Source organism: Dissoconium aciculare (genome assembly GCF_010015565.1).
Source record: "Dissoconium aciculare CBS 342.82 unplaced genomic scaffold K489scaffold_1, whole genome shotgun sequence".
NCBI lineage: Eukaryota > Fungi > Ascomycota > Dothideomycetes > Mycosphaerellales > Dissoconiaceae > Dissoconium > Dissoconium aciculare.
The window spans coordinates 75,421-93,423 of record NW_022984951.1 but is presented as its reverse complement, the minus strand read 5'-3'; the positions used below and the strand labels follow the sequence as shown (position 1 = coordinate 93,423).

At 54.1% G+C, this 18,003-nt stretch overlaps 5 protein-coding genes across 5 annotated transcripts; 2 read left to right on the top strand and 3 right to left on the bottom strand.

Annotated features, from left to right (window-relative positions):
• The first annotated feature begins 24 nt into the window (after window positions 1-24).
• K489DRAFT_374973 (glycerophosphoryl diester phosphodiesterase family protein) lies at window positions 25-2,039 on the top strand. The gene is made up of 2 exons (XM_033603580.1): window positions 25-689; window positions 775-2,039. The coding sequence occupies exons 1-2, from the start codon at window positions 338-340 to the stop codon at window positions 1,737-1,739; spliced, it is 1,317 nt and encodes a 438-aa protein (XP_033463926.1). The 5' UTR covers window positions 25-337; the 3' UTR covers window positions 1,740-2,039.
• Window positions 2,040-2,373: 334 nt separating this feature from the next.
• K489DRAFT_815 (uncharacterized protein) lies at window positions 2,374-6,771 on the bottom strand. The gene is made up of 4 exons (XM_033608948.1): window positions 6,576-6,771; window positions 6,303-6,490; window positions 3,042-6,247; window positions 2,374-2,936 (listed from the first exon to the last, which is right to left on the bottom strand). Exons 1-4 carry the CDS (start codon window positions 6,647-6,649, stop codon window positions 2,556-2,558), a joined length of 3,849 nt encoding a protein of 1,282 aa, XP_033463925.1. The 5' UTR covers window positions 6,650-6,771; the 3' UTR covers window positions 2,374-2,555.
• A 2,360-nt stretch (window positions 6,772-9,131) lies between these two features.
• K489DRAFT_309742 (AMP-binding-domain-containing protein) lies at window positions 9,132-13,163 on the bottom strand (the record flags this gene model as incomplete). Its single annotated transcript, XM_033600655.1, has 4 exons — window positions 9,132-10,574; window positions 11,175-11,891; window positions 12,318-12,593; window positions 12,705-13,163. The coding sequence occupies 4 exons, from the start codon at window positions 13,161-13,163 to the stop codon at window positions 9,132-9,134; spliced, it is 2,895 nt and encodes a 964-aa protein (XP_033463924.1).
• Window positions 13,164-14,218: 1,055 nt separating this feature from the next.
• Window positions 14,219-15,253, bottom strand: K489DRAFT_374970 (alpha/beta-hydrolase; the record flags this gene model as incomplete). Its single annotated transcript, XM_033603579.1, has 1 exon — window positions 14,219-15,253. The coding sequence occupies one exon, from the start codon at window positions 15,251-15,253 to the stop codon at window positions 14,219-14,221; it is 1,035 nt and encodes a 344-aa protein (XP_033463923.1).
• A 792-nt stretch (window positions 15,254-16,045) lies between these two features.
• On the top strand, window positions 16,046-17,794 carry K489DRAFT_405654 (putative FAD-binding dehydrogenase; the record flags this gene model as incomplete). The annotated part of the gene is made up of 2 exons (XM_033607171.1): window positions 16,046-17,629; window positions 17,708-17,794. 2 exons carry the CDS (start codon window positions 16,046-16,048, stop codon window positions 17,792-17,794), a joined length of 1,671 nt encoding a protein of 556 aa, XP_033463922.1.
• Window positions 17,795-18,003: the final 209 nt, after the last annotated feature.

Genomic DNA, 18,003 nt, shown 5'->3' with positions numbered 1-18,003 from the left:
TCACTGTCTGCTTGGTCCGTCCGCCGCCATTCGTCCCGTCTCTCACACACAAAAAAGTGTGATCCTCCAACCGTCCGTGTGTCTCTCTGTCGCATTTGCATTCCCGCTAGCGAGGTGTAGTGCCGATGCAGCAGTCTTCTACTTCCTTTCTAGAGTGGGGACCTCATCGCCGAGAGCTGTAGGGCCATAGGAAGGAAGGCCAATGTATATAAGACGGCCTGCCGTGTTGTTGATAATCTCGGTGTCGGTCTTCTTCTGCGTCTGCCTCTCTATCCTTTTCTTGTATCAAAGTCGCAGCTTTCGGTTCGCGTGGGAACAGCCAGGCCATACCGCCACGATGCACGCGACGTCCTCTACTCAAGCATTCGTGCTGGCTCTCGCCGCCACCAGCTTGACTGCCGCCGCTCCAGCACCGACTGCGGCTCCGGCCAACATCGGCTCCTACTGGGGATTCTGGTCTCCTCGGCCATGGTCGTCGCCCAAGGCTTCGGGCATCAATGTCCAGCTCGGTCCACGGCCTTACTACCTCGTCGACAACATGGCCCCGAGCGCGCTCAAGACTAAGCTCCAGTCGTGCTCGGAGGGCCCTTTCAAGACATCTGGCTTCTCCATCTCTCACCGTGGCGCGCCATTACAATTCCCAGAGCACAGCCGACAGGGCTATGAGGCTGCTATCCGCATGGGTGCTGGTAAGTGTAACCATTGATTCAGATCGAGATTATTAGACGCGCGTGAAGAAGAGAGCAATTTGCTGACTCCTATCTCCGCTACAAGGCATCATCGAGTGCGATGTCTCCTTCACCTCGGACCGCGAGCTCGTCTGCCGTCACTCCAACTGCGACTTGCACTACACCACCGACATCCTCTCCCGACCCGAGCTGGCCAAGAAGTGTAGCCAACCCTTCCGCCCGGCCAACGCCACCTCGCCAGCGACCGCCAAGTGCTGCACCAGCGACATCACGCTCAAAGAGTTCAAAAGCCTCTGCGCCGAAATGGAAGGCAACACCTTCAACGCCATGAACACCTCCCAATACATGGGCCGGATCGGCGGCACGCCGGACTGGCGCACCAACCTCTACGCCTACACCTGCGCAGAGCCCATGAGCCTGAAGGACCAGATCTCCCTCGTGAACCGCTACCCGCAGCTCGGCTTCACCCCGGAAGCCAAGACCCCGGAGATCCCCATGCCCTTCCAGGGCAACTACACGCAGACCGACTTCATCCAGCAGATCATCGACACCTTCCGCGCGGCCAACATCGCGCCCAGCCGCGTCTGGCTGCAGTCCTTCCTGCCGGACGACATCTTCTACTGGATCCGCACGAGCCCCGACTTCGCCAGACAGGCCATCTACCTCGACGAGCGCGCGGACAACGGCACGCAAGGCTACGCCGACGCCGTGGCGTCCCTGCCCGGCCTCGCGGCCAAGGGCGTCAAGATCATCGCGCCGTCCATCTGGCAATTGGTGCGCCCGGACAACGCGACCGGGAGCATCGTGCCCTCGTCGTACGCGATCGCGGCGAAGAAGGCCGGGTTGGAGATCATCACCTGGAGTTTCGATCGGTCCGGTCCGCTTTACAAGGGCGGTGGGTACTACTACACTGGCGTGAACGATTTGATCAAGAGGGATGGCGACGAGTATGTCGTGATGGATGTGGTCGCGCGCCAGGTTGGCGCGTCGAGGATCTTTTGCGATTGGCCCGCTGTGGCGACGTATTATGCCAATTGCTTTGGACTTTGATTCGCGAAGGTGTTGCGCGCTCTCTCTCTCTCTCTAGAGGATGGAGTTGGTGGGAATATGATATGATGTGGAATCGGAATGATGATCTGCGAGACGAAAAATTTATCATAGAGAAGGTCGAACAGGGGGCGAAAAGATAGATTTGAATGAATATATGCAACATTTCGAGAAAGACGGAAAGGAAGGAGAATCCTCAAATTTTCTTGCTTTTTATCGCTTCTGGTTTCATCATCTAGATGCAGTTATGACGTACACGGAAGATGGAAGGATGTAAAGCCAATGTAGAGCAATGTTTGGGGATTTCGATATGAAAAAAATGTATAAATAAGTGTCGGGATACGGTACACATACATACATATACATGTAATCCAAAAATAACCCAAAAAGATAAGAAAGAAAGGAAATGAGATCAAAGAACAAAACAGGACGCACGCCAAGAGGACATTGTGCATATGATGACAAGAAATAGTCAAGAAAGGGGGTATAAGAAGGGTGGCGTCTGTTTCTCTCTCAAATATGCAAAGCGAGACGGACCAAAAAGTATTTCTCTTCAAAGCGGAGGGTAGTCGTAGTAGTTCGATGAGAGAGTAGGGTAGAAAGTCAGGAGTCTAGGGAATATTCGGAGCATCGTCGGAGACATAGGAAGTGTGGGTATAAAGGCCGCAAGGAGGGTCCATTCCCTAGCGGCCTTGAAAGCAACTTTGCAGAAGAGGCGGACAGGTAAAGGGGAAGACCACTGCGGTCGCACCTTATGGATCCAAGGAAGAGAAAGTAGGATGCGGCCTCGCTCGATGCGGTGAACGTCGAATATAAGAATCATGCGTTCATTGCCACAGGAGGGTTCTTCGCCCATTGTCTGTGATACGACTTCAAGAGGTGCACGACCGCGCGATGAGTAAGCGCGTCCTCGCAAGCGGCTTGGATGGTGGTGCCGCTGACGTTGTGCTGGAGATGATTCTCATCGCCGTCGCCGTTCTGTTCGCCACCGTCGTCTCCATCGTGATGACTGCCGTCCACGAATTCGAGGACGACGGAGTAGGGGAGTTCTTGGTGCTCGGCGTCAGGGACCGCAGGTGGGAGGAAGGCTGAGAGGTGGTGGCGGCGGATGGCGACGGCTTTGTGGATATCGAGGGCTTGGGCGATGCTGAATTGGAGGTAGCCGGCGGCGTCGATAGTGACTATGCGACGTTTCCAAAGCTAGCAGTTGTGTCAGCATAGATGTTCCCAATGTTTTCAAACACTCTCTATTGGATCAAAAAGACCGTGTTGATCACAGACGTGATGACCACAATGTGGACTTACCAATGCTTCTGGAAACTGCACATTCAAATCTCCAACGACCACTGCTGGCGGCATGTCAGGATGATCGGCAGGGAGTGACTTGCCGCTTGAGACATCCACCTTTGAACCACCGAAGCTGCGGGATCCACTGGCAACTGGAGTCGATGGCGAGCTCAAGCTCTCCCGCGAAGCTCGCAATGACGGCTTACTACCTTTCCTCAGACCTCCAGTCGCGACCGTGCCAATGTTGCTCATGCGGCGAAGGAACCGGCTTGCGCGGCTACTGTTGCTTGCACTTCCGCTGTCCCGAACAACAGAACCATTGTCATCCGTGCCCGTGGTCGAGGCTACAGAGTGGGCACGTGAAGCGGGGTGAGAAGATCCGCTTGGGTTGGTATAGTCATCCAGCAGAGCTGACGAGAACGTGCCGGGGTTCTTGTAGTGGTGGGGAAAGTGATGTCGGCCAAAGCGGGTAGTGACCGCGGAATGCATAACCCGGCCTTCATTCGGGGACGGTCGGGATGTGTTGGTGGGAGAAAGTGATTGCATAGATGACGAGGAGGCGCCCCGGCTGCGCATGGAGAGCTGACTTGTGTTGAGTGGCGGAAGATCTGTGTGGGATGGTGAAGATAGACTCTCCGATGCTAGCTGCACATCCGGGTCCAGCTGCGGCTCAGCCATCGTCGGCTCAGCAGCATTCGCCATCGAAGGAGCCGGTCGAATTATCCGCGTCGTGACCGAGACGGAATTTCGGTTGGTGATCGGATCATGCTGGAAGCTCAACACCGGTGCATTGTCAGAAACATTGCTCGGCGTTGAGCCATGACTGAAGCTGGAGCGATTGCTGCTTCTTTTGTAATGGGATGAGCGGGTTGGCTGAACAGAACGTTGCACCAGCTTGCGCTGGTCATGCCCAAGGAACGACGTCTCCGGGGTGAGAGACCGGGTTGATGCAGGAGTGTAGCCAGATGGAGATGGCGTCTCGCGATTGGACAGTTCAGCGAGCGCCTGGATGCGACGAGAGATGCCTGACGAGACATTCCGGGAGTACCCTGCCAGCGCATCGCTCTTGTCTGTAGGTGCACTGGGAGCTGCACCAGTCGGCGTGTAGGTCAGAGGGACTTTGTTGTTCTCGAATGCGAGCATGTCCGGCATGAGCAGGTCCGGCATCATATCCGGCATTAGAATATCTGTCGTCTCTGGCGTCTTTTCGGCCGGCACGCCCGACGGCTTCGAGATGCTAATGGATCTCACAGATAGTGCACCTTCTGAGTGACCCGATATGGATGCAACGCTAGGCTGGCGCGGCAACCCCATGTACGCCACCGCTCCTGAAGAACGGGAGGTCGGCGACACAAGCATGGGCTTCGCCTCGTGGACAGTCGCACTTTGTAGCTCCTCCAAGAAATCTTCATCCTCGGAGGCGAAGTCGTCGGGATTTCCAGAAGTCGCAAGGTCAGTTTGGAGAGGCTCCACGAACCCCTTTCGGCGGTTGACCATAGTATGCCTTGATACGTCGACGGCGTCCTCGAATTCATCCTCTGAATCGATCAGCTCACTTGTTACAAATGATGGTTCCCTTGACGGTTCCTTCGTTGCTCCTAATGTATTGGCATCCATCCCCTCCCTAGGACTATCCGCTGTATCGAGCTGCTGTCCATCAGCAACAACGATGACAGGAATAGTGTCGTCCAAAATGGGGATTTCGTCGGCCGTGTCATCCTGTTTCTCGGCGTCTATCGCTGCATCAGGCGACGGCTCAGTAGACACTGGCAACGATGACACATCTGCCACGGCCGGCTGAACCGTGGCTTGAGCAGGCGATTCCTCGGGTGAATCAACAACGGCTCCACCCTTTGCCGCTTCGGCCCCAGCAATTTGTGTCTCGTGAGACTCTCCACCTGATGTTGCTGCAGCAGGATCTCCCGATGCAGGCTTTTCATAACCAATGCCTGAGTCCGCTTTTGATGTATGTGTTCTGCTTCCTTCCTCTTCCAACACATTATCAAGCAGGCTCTTCCCAAGCTCTTTCGCGGGTGCCTGTATTGGTGCTTCTGAAGATTTGTGTTCCGCGATCGAGTTTCGCTCTACTGGTGGAGTGGCAGTCTGCGCCATGTTCCGTTTCTGCTTCTTCCGCAGTTCCATGGCTTTGATCAAACGAGCCTTGTCTGCTGTACTTGCCGACTTGTGGGTCGAAACAGATCTGACACTGCCACGTGAAACTGGCCGCGCCTGGTAATCTGGAGTATCCGGAATCGGAGGCAGTGGAAGAGGTGCATTTGTGATCGTAGGGGCCGGCTTTTTCTGCTCAGCAGGCTCCGCACGAGTCGGCTCTGCGCGAGTCGGTTCGGGCTTTCTGGCAATGTTCTGTCTGATGTTCGCTGGAAGCCCTGAGACGGTGGCAGCGGTAGGTCGCTTGACCTTCTCTGCATCGGCCACAGGTCGCGGTCCAAGCTTAACCTTCGGTTTCCAAAGATGGTCGAACCTGCTGAAGTCATAATCATCCTCGTAAGATTGCTTGGCTGATGAGGTCTCGGGGGCCGTCGGGGCAGAGGGCCGCCGCGAATCGACTGAGCCTCGTACCGGCGGCTCCCCATTGGTCGTCTGTTTCTCCTGCACCGCAACAGGATCTTTGTCCGGTAGCTCTGGTAACGGATCATCCTTTGAGCGAGCGGCCAGTGAGGAGATCCTTCGTGCTGCCGCGATCGATTGATTTGATATCCCAAGAAACGAAGGGTCCAGGCTAGCCGATCGGGGAGTTTCTTCAGCTTGTGACATTGATATTGACGATGATGGTTGCTCTAAAGATGTGATAGACGCCTTCCTGGATGCTTCGGCGAGAAGGAACTGCGCCAGTGAAGTTCTCGACGGAGCAGTCGGCGAAAGCGATAGACCATCTCCAGACCCATCACTCACCCGACTAGCGCGTTCTAGCCGCTCTATTCGCGGAATGTCCGATCTCCTGTCCATCCTCACGCGCGAAGAACTGTGTTTGCTGCTTGAACGGCCACTCGCTGGTGATGGTGCTACGAGGCCACCCGGGTCTTCCGCATCTTCGCTAATCTCCTGCAATCGATTTGATGTCGTCGGCATCGGTGAGGCGGTGTGTAGAGGGAACGAGGCGGCGAGAGAAGTGTCATTCAGGGCTTCGCTGGTTGCGATTTCGAGAAGGGTGTCGTGAGGTGAGAATCGTTCTATCACATCCTGAAAATGGACAGCAGTGCGCGCTACGATATCGTCAGCCAGTTTCAATCAAGGCATCTTCCATGCTGTAACGCTCACCCTGCAACAGCCGGGACGTGCCCGTCGGTATATACTTTATTAGGACCTTGCGCCTGCGATAGATGATCAGGCCATAGAGCGGCGAAGGCTCGAGATAGTCGGTAATGGCATTTCGGGCTTCAGAGACGCCCAATTTTCCTTTCCCGAGCAGATCGACTTCGTCTCGTGTAGTATATTTGAGAAGTAGCCTATTTCTTGGGTCAGCTGGTTACTGTAAGGAGACTGCGCGAGGCGGTGTAGCATCTTTTGCAATCGCCGGCCATATTGACCCACCATCCTGCAGCTTCCGCGACAGCCTGCTGATAGGCATCTTGGATCTCGGGCGTATCGAGTCCATTAAGCGACATGATGGCGAATGAGCCGCTGCTGTGAGTGCAAAGGTTGCGAACCGATCCTGGTCAAGGTGTGAGGTACTGTGTGCGGCCAATGCGAACGAATTCGAAATCAGCGACATGGATGCAATGGCGGCGGCGTCGCTTTCATGTCGCGGTGCTGACCAGCAGCAGCATTAATTGGAGTGAGGACGATCAGTGAGCGTCAGTGTCGTGGGAGCGGAGGAGGAAATAGAGGCGGTGGTGGCGGCGACGGCGCTTAGTGAGTTCGGCGAAGAAATGTTCCTGACGAGGTGGTCGCGGGACAAATTGCGCGTGAGTGAAGCAAGTGGACGACACGGGCGGAGGAGAATGGTGCCGAAGTGATGACCAGGCGGCGCTGGAGCGTCACAGCGTTAGAAGAGCCTTTGTCCTTCGGCGTCGTCGCTATCGCCTCTGTGCGATCTGGAAAAAGAGTGGGTGGTGCAAATGTGTGCAGTGAAACCGGTTGGGGGTAATAATGAGCGTGAGGGTCGATGGAGGGACAGCTGGGGAGCACCAACAGACAGGGCAGGAACAAGGCGGCGATGAGAGATCGGACCGGCCAGAGTCGGGATCGAGGCTGGCCGATTGCAGGGCGATTTCAGGGCGAGGGAACCATGGAGGAACAGGTACAGCGCTGTCCACGGGTACTACTACCACCCGCACGCACTGTAATTATAATAACTCTATTACTCTGAGAGAACCTTTGGGTGTTCCATCACTGCGCGCAACGTTAAGTTTATCACAGTACATGAATCATTCATGAAACAGCACAATTAAATCCTCAGACTGATGTCGATATGCTCATCTTACACAACAACTTCTTATTTGCGTATGATCACCCTGGGATAATGAATGCCCAGGTGATGCTGTAGTCGGAATGAGGTGCGGTGGATGAGATGAGTGGGACAGGACTGGACTGGACTGGGCTCTAGGACTGAGCCGAGCCTAATTTCAAGATTATGCGCTGTCAAGCCTGCGGGAGGACGCTGCAAGATGATGACACCAAAGGACACACGCATTCCGACACCGACATTGGCCAGCTGTTCGGCCGCGGCTCTCCCATGTAATCCTGCTGCTGCTGCTGTCCGGTACACACCTAGGTAAATACCGGAGTGTATACCGCACGAACTGATCCTGCCACCGATGCAGTACAGCACGGAATTGTAAACTCAAAGTCGAGCCGGGACATCTTCAACTCACTCTGACATATGCACGAAATGCATCTATCGCTAAGGTTCGTGCAGGCCAAAATGAGGTTGGCATCGTGACAGACTGCCGAATGGCTAGATCAGGGATCGGTTGCGACTCGTTCTGCAATCTCTCCTCACCACCCATCTTCATCCAACACCTACCTGGGCATACAAGGTATATGATCTTCATATGTAGTTGTACATATCATAATGATACGAACCCTGGACACTGATGCAGCCCGGTCATCTGCTAGAAAGAAAAACCTACGCGAGACAGGGCATCCACCTTCTCCTTTCGCAACAAATTCTATCTCTCCAGGGCTCTCATTTAGAGATGAGATGAAGATTTGCCTAACGCAGAGGAGGTAGTGCAGGGGAATGCCGGGCTTGCGCGCACGTGCTCCAGCTGCACATCACCGCGTAGCAGCAGCAGCAGCAGAAGAAGAAGAAGAAGAAGAAGCAGGGGAAGAAGAGCAGATAGACTTTCGGCTGTTTCGTCTCTCATCTCATCTCCATCATTTCCCCTCCATCTACACGTCAGGGATCCATACTCTATCTCTCCCCCTTCACAACGGAGGCGGCTTGCGGCTCGGACCATCATCAATTTGTCTTACTTACCACGGTTGGATTGCTATCCGAAGGTCCCTGTTGATGGCGTATACGGTGACATAGCTTGAAAGAGAACCGCTGTTCGAGGAATGCTGTCGAGATTGGTGACATTGCATCAATGGACAGCAATCAAGTAATATTCTGCATCACGAGAATCACTGAGACGGATGTGATGACTCGGAGAATTCCACAACTTCCGGGTCGTGTGCGCACTCACATCGCGGTCTGTCTCTCGCTCACGTGTAGGACATAACAATGAGACATTCACTGTTAATGCATTCACGCGAATGTGAGACATTTGCAGGCGGCACATGCAAGTCATTGCCGATACGGGAAGAAGGAATAGATCGGCAATTGGTGTTGAAAATCTCTCGTATTTCCTCACGCGATACCGCCTATCCATCTCCCTCCTCGTATGTCAACCAGCGTAGATATGACACGCATCAGAGGCGAACCCCTTTTTCCGCTGCAAGACTTCCAAGCTTGGTACGTATGGACAAGTGATCTCGATTTAATTGCGGGTTCGCTGTGATGGGCTTTTGCTCGTGTAGCACGCTCTCGCTACAAGACTCAACAGATGAATCAATTTTTGCTTTTTGCTACAATACTTGAACTATCAAACCAACATGAAAGAGCTCAACCGAATTTCTTTTCTATACACAAAATGAACGCTTTTACATGAGAGCGCATGCCATCATGTTCCAAGGTTTCTTCTTAACGTTTCCATCAGCAGCAGCCTGGATCTGTGCAGTGGCAGCGGCAGCCGTCGCCGATGATGCCTCAACGATGGGCAGTGACGGAACAGCACGCAGACGTGCCATCAACTCCTTCACCGAGAGTGTTTCCGCGCCCGTCAACAACCGCATAGTCATGACAAAGGCTCTTCCGACCGCATCGAGCTCCTGCAGACTATACAACGACTTCATACATCGCAGTTCGATATACAGCTCGCTGGAGCTTGCAGACTCGGTGCACAGATCAAAGTCGTAGTCCAAGTCACCCTCCCAGTCCGAGTGTTCGAGGTGCACGTACCCGAGATCTCCAACGGGGATATGTGCAGGCGATGAGATGTTTTTGTGGTGCACGAGACTGCTGTAGTAGCCGCTTGTGGGCGGTTTGGTGGTGGTCGATGGCCACTGCGTGCATTTCGCTGCGATGGTTGCGGAGCCTAGTTGGACGTGTGGCGAGGAATGCAGAATTTGGTTATGGGTGGTGTTGATGAGCTCGGCGGTACTCGTGCCGTTGAGAATCTGTAGGCGTAGAGGCACTTCGCTCGCGCAGCAGCCGATGATCGCATCGCTGCCATCGACGTCTTCGTCTCGCCCGTGAGCCAGATATCGAAAGATGACGTCGGAGCGAGTGGAGAGAACGGCGAGGACCAACCCCCAGGCGCTGTGCACGATCGAAGACATCGGAGTGTTAGTCTGATCCGGGTGTGATCTGTCCAGGTAGATGAACCGTCTAAGGCTGAGGTCGCCCAAATGCGGCAAAGTCTGTCTGGGTGTTGGATCCATTGCACCAAGTTGACCTCGCAGATCGGTGGGTGAAGAGTCACGGAGCAGCGAGGTCCAGTAGCTTAGATCCTCGACTGATCGTCTTAATAATCTCTGGCTCAGGTAGGTCGTGAAATTCGGTCGCGACGGTACATTGGTACCCAGGGATAGATCGACTAGATCGTGGAGCATGTGCTGAAAAGAGCTGCCGTCAAGAATGCTATGGCTGATGTGAAGCGTGACGCGCGCCCGGTCCGATGGGACATGTGATTTCCGATGCACGACTGCAAGAACTGGGTGCTGGAAGAAGTCATGGCTTGAAGATAAAGCGTCGGTTTGCTGTATTTCGATTCCTAAATGTATACGCGCTCGCCAAGCGCTGTCGTGGGACGGTATCACTTTCTGCACGACATCGCCCTTGGCAGTTTTGAGAAATGTCAATCGCAATGCCTCAGTCCTCTCGATCCATGCCGACAGAGCACGGCCCAGCTGGTTTTCGTCTGTGGCTGCTGGAAAGGCAAATAGAAACTTGCACAGCAGACCGCGATGAGTACCTTCAGGACTCGGCATGTATTCTACTTGGAAATCAGTGAGCGACAGTGAATCGTTTACCGGCGCCACAGGCTTTGATTCTTCGAGCTTGTCCGCTACCCGTCTTCTAGGATCAACCTGTCCACACATGCTGATAAGCGTTTGACCAGACATGACTTGCACCGTCGTCAAATACAAGCCAGCCTTACGGCCTTCAGCGACAAGGCGCATTGCAGTAATCGAGTCGCCGCCCAGCGCGACCCAGGACCTGAGTGGACGGATTCGCTGCTCTTCTACGTTGAGTATCGCGCTAGCGAGTGGACGCAATTTTGCAAAGTCGTTCTGGGCAGACGCCGAATGCCACTTGAGCTCTGTCTCAAGATCATCTCCTGTTGACCCAAGATTCGTAGGTGACGTGACACGCGCTTCTATGGCCACGGCGTTAGTTCTCTTCAATGCCCGTCGGTCAAGCTTCCCGGTAGCTGTCCGAGGCATGGCCGACATGGTGATAACTTTATTGGGGATCATCCATGATTGTATGTGCCCCTCTAAGCGCTGCACCATCTCTCCACGAAGTCGCTGATTCGGACTTTCGCCGCTGCCATGCTTTTCAGCTTCCACGTACGCCGGTTGCAGTGTCACAAAAGCGACGAGCAATTTCTTCTCTTCAAATTCGATCTGGTCAACAACCACCTGTTGTATCTCATCACGGAAAGCTTCGGCGATGTGATGTTCAATCTCCGCGGCTTCTACGCGCTGGCCGTGAATTTTGAAACGAGCGTCTCCGCGGCCAAATAAGAACAATTCGCCATTTTCCTGATACTGTGCAAGGTCTCCTGTTCGGTACCAGCGACGTCCATCTAGGCCCGCGCTGAAGCTGTTCGCCCATCTTGGCGACTTGATAAATGTCGCGGCAGTCTTCTCGGGCTCATTGATATAGCCGCTTGCGAGACTATGTCCCTCGAGCAGCAATTCTCCCACAGCACCCACCGGCAAGAGGCGGTCAGGATTTTGGGGATCGACAATCCAGCGCCTCAGCCACTCTCCGTGACCGATGCTCCTGTAGTTGGCCTCTCGATACGACAGAATGGCAGTGCTGTTGATGCCACAACCTTCGCTTTGACCATAACCATTTCGCAGTGTAATAGTAGGTGCTGCCAGCCAGGTTTCTGCGACTGATGCGGGAATAGGCTCACCGACCAAGCTGATTGTCTTGATACTCGGAATTCTCTCAGGACGAAGACCTTTCGCCACAGAAGACGTCATGTAAACAAAATCAGGCTGAAATCGACGGATGGCGCTCTCGAGGTCGTTCATTCGCTCTCCAGGGTCTGGAATGCAGATTGTGCCGCCTAGTATCAGGGCTGACAACATGTCAAACACAGAGGCAGAATAGTTGTACGAGGCATACTGGAAAATTCGCGTTGAATTTGTTATTCCGGATTTCGACGCCTGAACACAAGACGTCACCCAAGCGGCATGGCTAGCTATGACTGCCTTGGGAACCCCAGTGCTACCCGAAGTGAAGCTCACAAAGGCGGGATCTCCAGGAGAGACTGTCAGCAGACCTGGACCAGGGGAGAGTATGGGGCCTCCGCTACCATCAGAATCTGCTTCAGAGTCCACCTCGAAGAACTGTTCACCATATTCGAAATCGCCATGGACGATCACGTTCGGGAAGAGGCTGCGGGCTAATGCGACATGACATTGTGTTGTCACGACCTGTGTCGCTTGTGCCTTCTCAACCATGAGCTTGAGTCTCTCACCTGGCAGCGATGGCTCAAGCAGAAAGAACGCTGCGCCGCTTTCTAGCACCGCCAGCATCGCTACCGGCACCCACTTAGACTTTTCGTGGAGAATGGCAACCGCCGATCCTTTCCGGGGTCCTGAACGAAGTAGCATCGCAGTCAGCGGACGTGCTTCATGCTGCAGCTGAGTATAGCTGAGCTGGCCATCCCACGCGTCGACTGCAAGTCCGACGGGGTCGCGGTCTGCATTCGTGGCAATACTTTCGTGTATGGTTCTGTTGTCGAGGTCTTGGATGTTCCTATTTGAGCGTGACAGAAATTCTTTGTCATTCTCCGTAAGAGAGTCGAGACTTTCTAGTCGATCCTCAGCATTTGCCTGCCACAATACACAGGCAAAGTCCGCCAGGTGTTGGACGTACGTCGCGATATGGAAGCTATTGACGAAGGCGGAGTCGAACCAGACCATGAGCTGGACATGAGAATCGAGCGAAGGTCGATTGTAAAATATCTGAACTGAGATCTCGGCTTCCTGCCAGCGTTTCGAATTCGAGAAGATGTCCGCGTTGAGCTTTTCAGTCGAATGTACTAAGACACATGGCGACACACGACCCGAGTGGGCAAACGGGGCCCGAGATTGCTGCAGAGCTTCATGTGCACTTCGGATGGTCTGGTCAGGGATAGACACTATTTGCTTGCGATGACACACCGAGCCGTCGTCATTTAGGTTCCCGGTCAGAAAGGCTGCGGAGCCATCTCCAGTATATTGCCAGATCAAAAGAGCATAAGCCAACTCCAGGCAGGCAATCAGATCCTTCCCTGCCCAAAAAGACGAAGGACTTCCGAGTGCAAAGTCCAATGAGTGCGCTTTCCATCCCCGCGCTGATTGTGCTGACGGGTCGCCTCTACGACGAGGAAAGTCTGACAGCTCGTCCATCTTTGTGTGCAAGTCTCGGAGTTGCTTCCATGAGGCTATGGAGATTGCCTAAATACAAGTACTCCATGGTGATGATGATTTATTTGCCGGTTCGCTTACCGCAGACTGCATACGCCATTGGAGTGCATTTCACGTTTCGGGCTAGGGAAACGATCCGCTGTGGAGCCAATGCTGATGTGCAGGGTGCATCCAACCATCATCATCCGAACCTAGCGTGGGTGCTTGCAGTACCGCCGCCGACCTTGTTTTTCTCATCTCGGTAGCGACCTGGGGATCGTTCAGAACAAGCCCACAGGACTGTATCGTTCGACGGATCCATTGCCATTGTGGCATATCGCTTTGTGTGAACCTTGCCCGAGTGTTCGCATCACCAACAGTCGCGCGATAGAAGGAAAAGTGCCATAGCTCCTAGGGCTCGCGATCCGCCCTCGTAGGATGACGACGGCATCGACGTGGCCTTGCATGCAGTAGTAGTGAGTGATATCATCAAAGCACCGACTCACCTGTAGCCGTGGGCGCATATGTACTGGATCGTGTGGATGTGCAGTAATAAACTCGGTAGAAAAGACGGACTATTAGATGCAGGCACGCCGTGCATTTCACAACAGTGGACGAAGATGGTCAATTCTTATTATTATAGTACTCGATCCTGTTGGTACGCCTCCGACTTCCGGGTGCGGGCCGCCAAGCCAAGCCCATCGATGACCGGTCCACTCCTTCCGGACAGCGTTGAGAGGTACACAGACAGTCCTGGTGGCAATCAATATACACGCCGCATGTAACTACCGAAGTACGCATGTACAACCCATTTTGCCAAAGCATCTGCACGCCCACGACGCCTTCTCCCATCCGTTAAAGTCGTCAATGCTGCATATCGCACGTAAGCCCCAGATCGCTTGTGCCTTGTACACCTGAATATGCACGTGCAGAGACGCACTGATCAATACGACTGCCAGCCACGCAAGTCCTCAACACCCACCGCTGAGAAACAAGACAGCTCCATATGTTGGACATGGCATCATCAATGATGACCGCTTCTAGATTTGAAGAATCGCTCATGACAGCCTTCTCACCCAGTCGATGATACCTCTCCTTGACTCACATGGGCCTATGCCCAGCACGTAATCCAGTGCCGAGTGAACATGAATCTCTCCTTCCGCTAAAATCAGATCACATCGCGCGCCATTCTCTTCGGCCGCTTTCAAGCCATCGAACAGCTCGACGATGGAGTCCCTGAGACACTCTGCGTTGCCGCATGTCACAAGAAGGTTCTCCACAGGTAGATTGGCCCAGAAGCTTCTGTCGGCCGCGAGAGGCTCGGCCCAGACTTCGCCGAGTCGCGGACCGTATAGATCTATGAAATCGTGAACGCCTTCGATATTTATCATGTCGATGTGCTCGAACATCCGAAAGCTCGGCACATCTGCTCTCATATTAGGCCACGGAGAAATAAGCAATAGGCCCTTCAGTCGATTCTCATCCGGTCCCAGCTGAGCCATTGGTGTAACTCCTGGACACGGTTGCATGCCGTGAGCGAGTAATGTGAGCGCTAGATGGCCACCCGCGGAGTCACCGCCGAGAAGGATGCGTGCTGGCACGATCTCACGCTCGTTCAGCAGATAGTTCCATGCGAGCACAGCTTGTTGAAGTTGCGTCGGGTACTTTGCCCCGGGCGTCAAGGTATACTCCAAGAGGAACACCGACGATGCGCGCAGCTGTGTGCCAATCTCATATGCCCCCGGTACATGTGCTTGCTTGACGAGCGCATTGTGGTAGCCGCCGCCGTGGAAATAGACCACCACCGGGGCCGCGGTCGCCGCTTCATTCAGAACAATCTCATGTATAACCGCATCCGGGCCACTCGCGTTCGACAACACATGCGAGCCGTGTGTCCAGCCTTGCTGGCTGCATGAATCTCGAATGCAGACACCGGTCGGTGGAGTAAGATTGAGAAACCATGGTGCACGGTTGATAGCCTGGAAGCTACGCAGGAAAGAGATTCCAATTCCTCTCCAAACCTCCCAGCGATGCCGTTGAAAGAAAGACAAATTTGATATGAGTTCGATGGGAAGCCTGCCGACTATTGTCATGATATCGTCAGATCTTCACATTTAGAGATATATGTTAATCCTTGGCCATTCACTTGAGCCCAGAGCACACAAGTGACGTACTACCGCACGTAATATACCAGCAAATGCCGAGCCGTGGTAATTGCTGATGGCTAGCCATTGTCGCGAATGGTGCATTAATGTCGACATCAGCTGAAAGACGAGCTCACGATGTATTGCAGCTGCGGGTGGACATGTGGAGAGCATGCCTCACGAGTTTGAGCAACATATTTACTTAGTTCAAGCTCCTTCTGAAGTTGACGAGTCTGGATGCGTGAATCGACTCGGGAGTCGGCGATGGTTTTGCCCCGAGCGGAATTATCTTCGGCCGAAAAACCCGCCTTTCCGGGAAGCCGACGACATCTACCTCGATAGTTGGATTCAAGGACAATATTAAGGCGTGTTCAACCAATACGTCTAGTATTTCTCAATATCCAGATGCTGCATTTCACAGCAACCATTGTGGCACCGAAAATATGAGCATCAAGATGCCAGAGTTGGCGCACTGGGGCACGACGAAGTGATAAACTGCCCCGCAACGAACGCCTGTAGTCACTCCTAGTGCGGCCAATCGGAGCGCTTAGACACGACCCTTTCTCTCCACATGGCATGGCCCGTAGTAGGATTCAGGCTTGGAGCTGTATTACATCTAAAACAGGTGCCTGTTCGACGGAACGGAAGTCAATTCATAAACATGTCGTTCTCACGCGAATCTCTTCCCATCCCAGAGAGTCGCAGTCTCACGCCATCCTTCTCGACGGCGCGTACAACACCATGGCCTCCACAGAACCTGTCATCATTATCGGGGGTGGCCTGGCAGGCCTCGTCACGGCCCACGAGTTGATCAAAGCCAAGCAAAAAGTAATCATTGTCGATCAAGAGAATGAAGCCAATTTAGGTGGCCAAGCATTCTGGTCCCTAGGAGGCCTCTTCTGTGTGAATTCGTCCGATCAGCGGTGGCAGGGAATCAAAGACTCCCGTGAGCTTGCCCTTCGAGACTGGCTAAACACCGCGGGATTCCATCGCGAGGAAGATGAATGGCCTCGGAAATGGGCTCACGCCTTTGTCGACTTCGCCACCGACGGGATGGAGAAATATGTGAAGGATCTGGGTCTTAAGTTCTTGACGGTCGGATGGGCCGAGCGTGGCGCTGGTAGCGCCGAGGGTCACGGCAACAGCGTTCCTAGGTTTCATCTGTCATGGGGCACCGGTCCCGAGGTGGTACGAATCTTCGCTGAGCCTGTCCGTGCTGCAAAGAAAGGTCTCGTCGAATTTCGGTTTCGGCACGCGGTCGACGAGATCATCGTCGAGGATGGCGTCGCTGCCGGTGTCCGTGGCAAGGTTTTGGAGCCATCCACTCTGGACCGTGGCGTTGCCAGCTCACGGACGAGCATCGGCAACTTCGAGCTCCGCGGCCGTGCGGTCGTGATCGCGACCGGCGGTATCGGTGGTAATGTGGAAGCAATCAAGCAGAATTGGCCGCTCGACAGACTGGGTCCTTCGGCTCCGAAAACCGTCGTTTGCGGTGTGCCGGCGCATGTTGATGGCAAGATGGTGCAGACTGCGAAGCAACAGGGTGCGAACGTGATCAACATGGACCGTATGTGGCATTACACTGAAGGACTCCAGAACTGGAACCCGATCTGGCCTCTGCACGGCATCCGCATCATTCCCGGTCCGTCATCCCTCTGGCTAGATGCAAATGGCGATCGCATGCCGCCCTTCCTGTTTCCGGGCAACGATACATTGGCTACATTGCGCCACATCTCCGCAACTGGTCATGACTATTCCTTCTTCGTGCTCAACCGATCGATCATCGCGCGCGAGTTTGCTCTTTCGGGCTCGGAGCAGAATGACGATATCACCAGCAAGAGCTACTACAAGGCAGCATACCGCTACTTCTCGCGCTGGGGCACTAAGGAGGTTCAAGCGTTCCTCAAGAACGGGGCAGACTTTGTCACGGCCGACACTCTTCCAGAGCTGGTCGAGGGCATGAATCGATTAGCAGCCGAGCGCAACGGGCCGACTCTATTGCTCGACGCAATTCAACGACAGATCGAAGCCCGCGACGCGCAATGCGATAATATCTACACAAAGGACGCACAGCTCATGACTATCAAGACCACACGTGGGACCCGCAGCGACTCACTACGAGTCGCGCCACTTCACAAGCTACTCGACCAATCCGCCGGCCCCCTCATCGCTGTACGTCTCAATATCCTGACACGGAAGAGTCTGGGTGGGCTGCAGACGAACCTGGAGAGCCAGGTCCTACGGCCCGACGGCTCGGTCTTCACGGGCCTCTACGCGGCTGGCGAGGCGGCGGGTTTCGGAGGCGGTGGTGTACATGGATATTCGGTAAGTTATCCCCATTCCAGCACAAACATTATTGCGATCGTTCACATCCAATTGCTAATATCATGGTTCCTGCAACAGTCACTTGAAGGCACCTTTCTGGGCGGCTGCATCTTCACCGGACGAGCTGCTGGTCGCGCTTTAGCTGGTAAGCGATCACAGTTGTGAACACCCGCCGTTCCTCCCAGGGCCATGATTCGTCTTTGGTGAAGTGAGAGAATCGTTTCAGGATACACTTAGAGCAATTTACCTTCGCACACCGCGACTGGTGATGATGGACGACTCTGCTTTGGAAAGCGATCTACCATGAGCTTTTGATATTAGAGTTGGACTAGCACTTATCATGGCGAAACATAAAATCCGCACTCGCGCTGCAT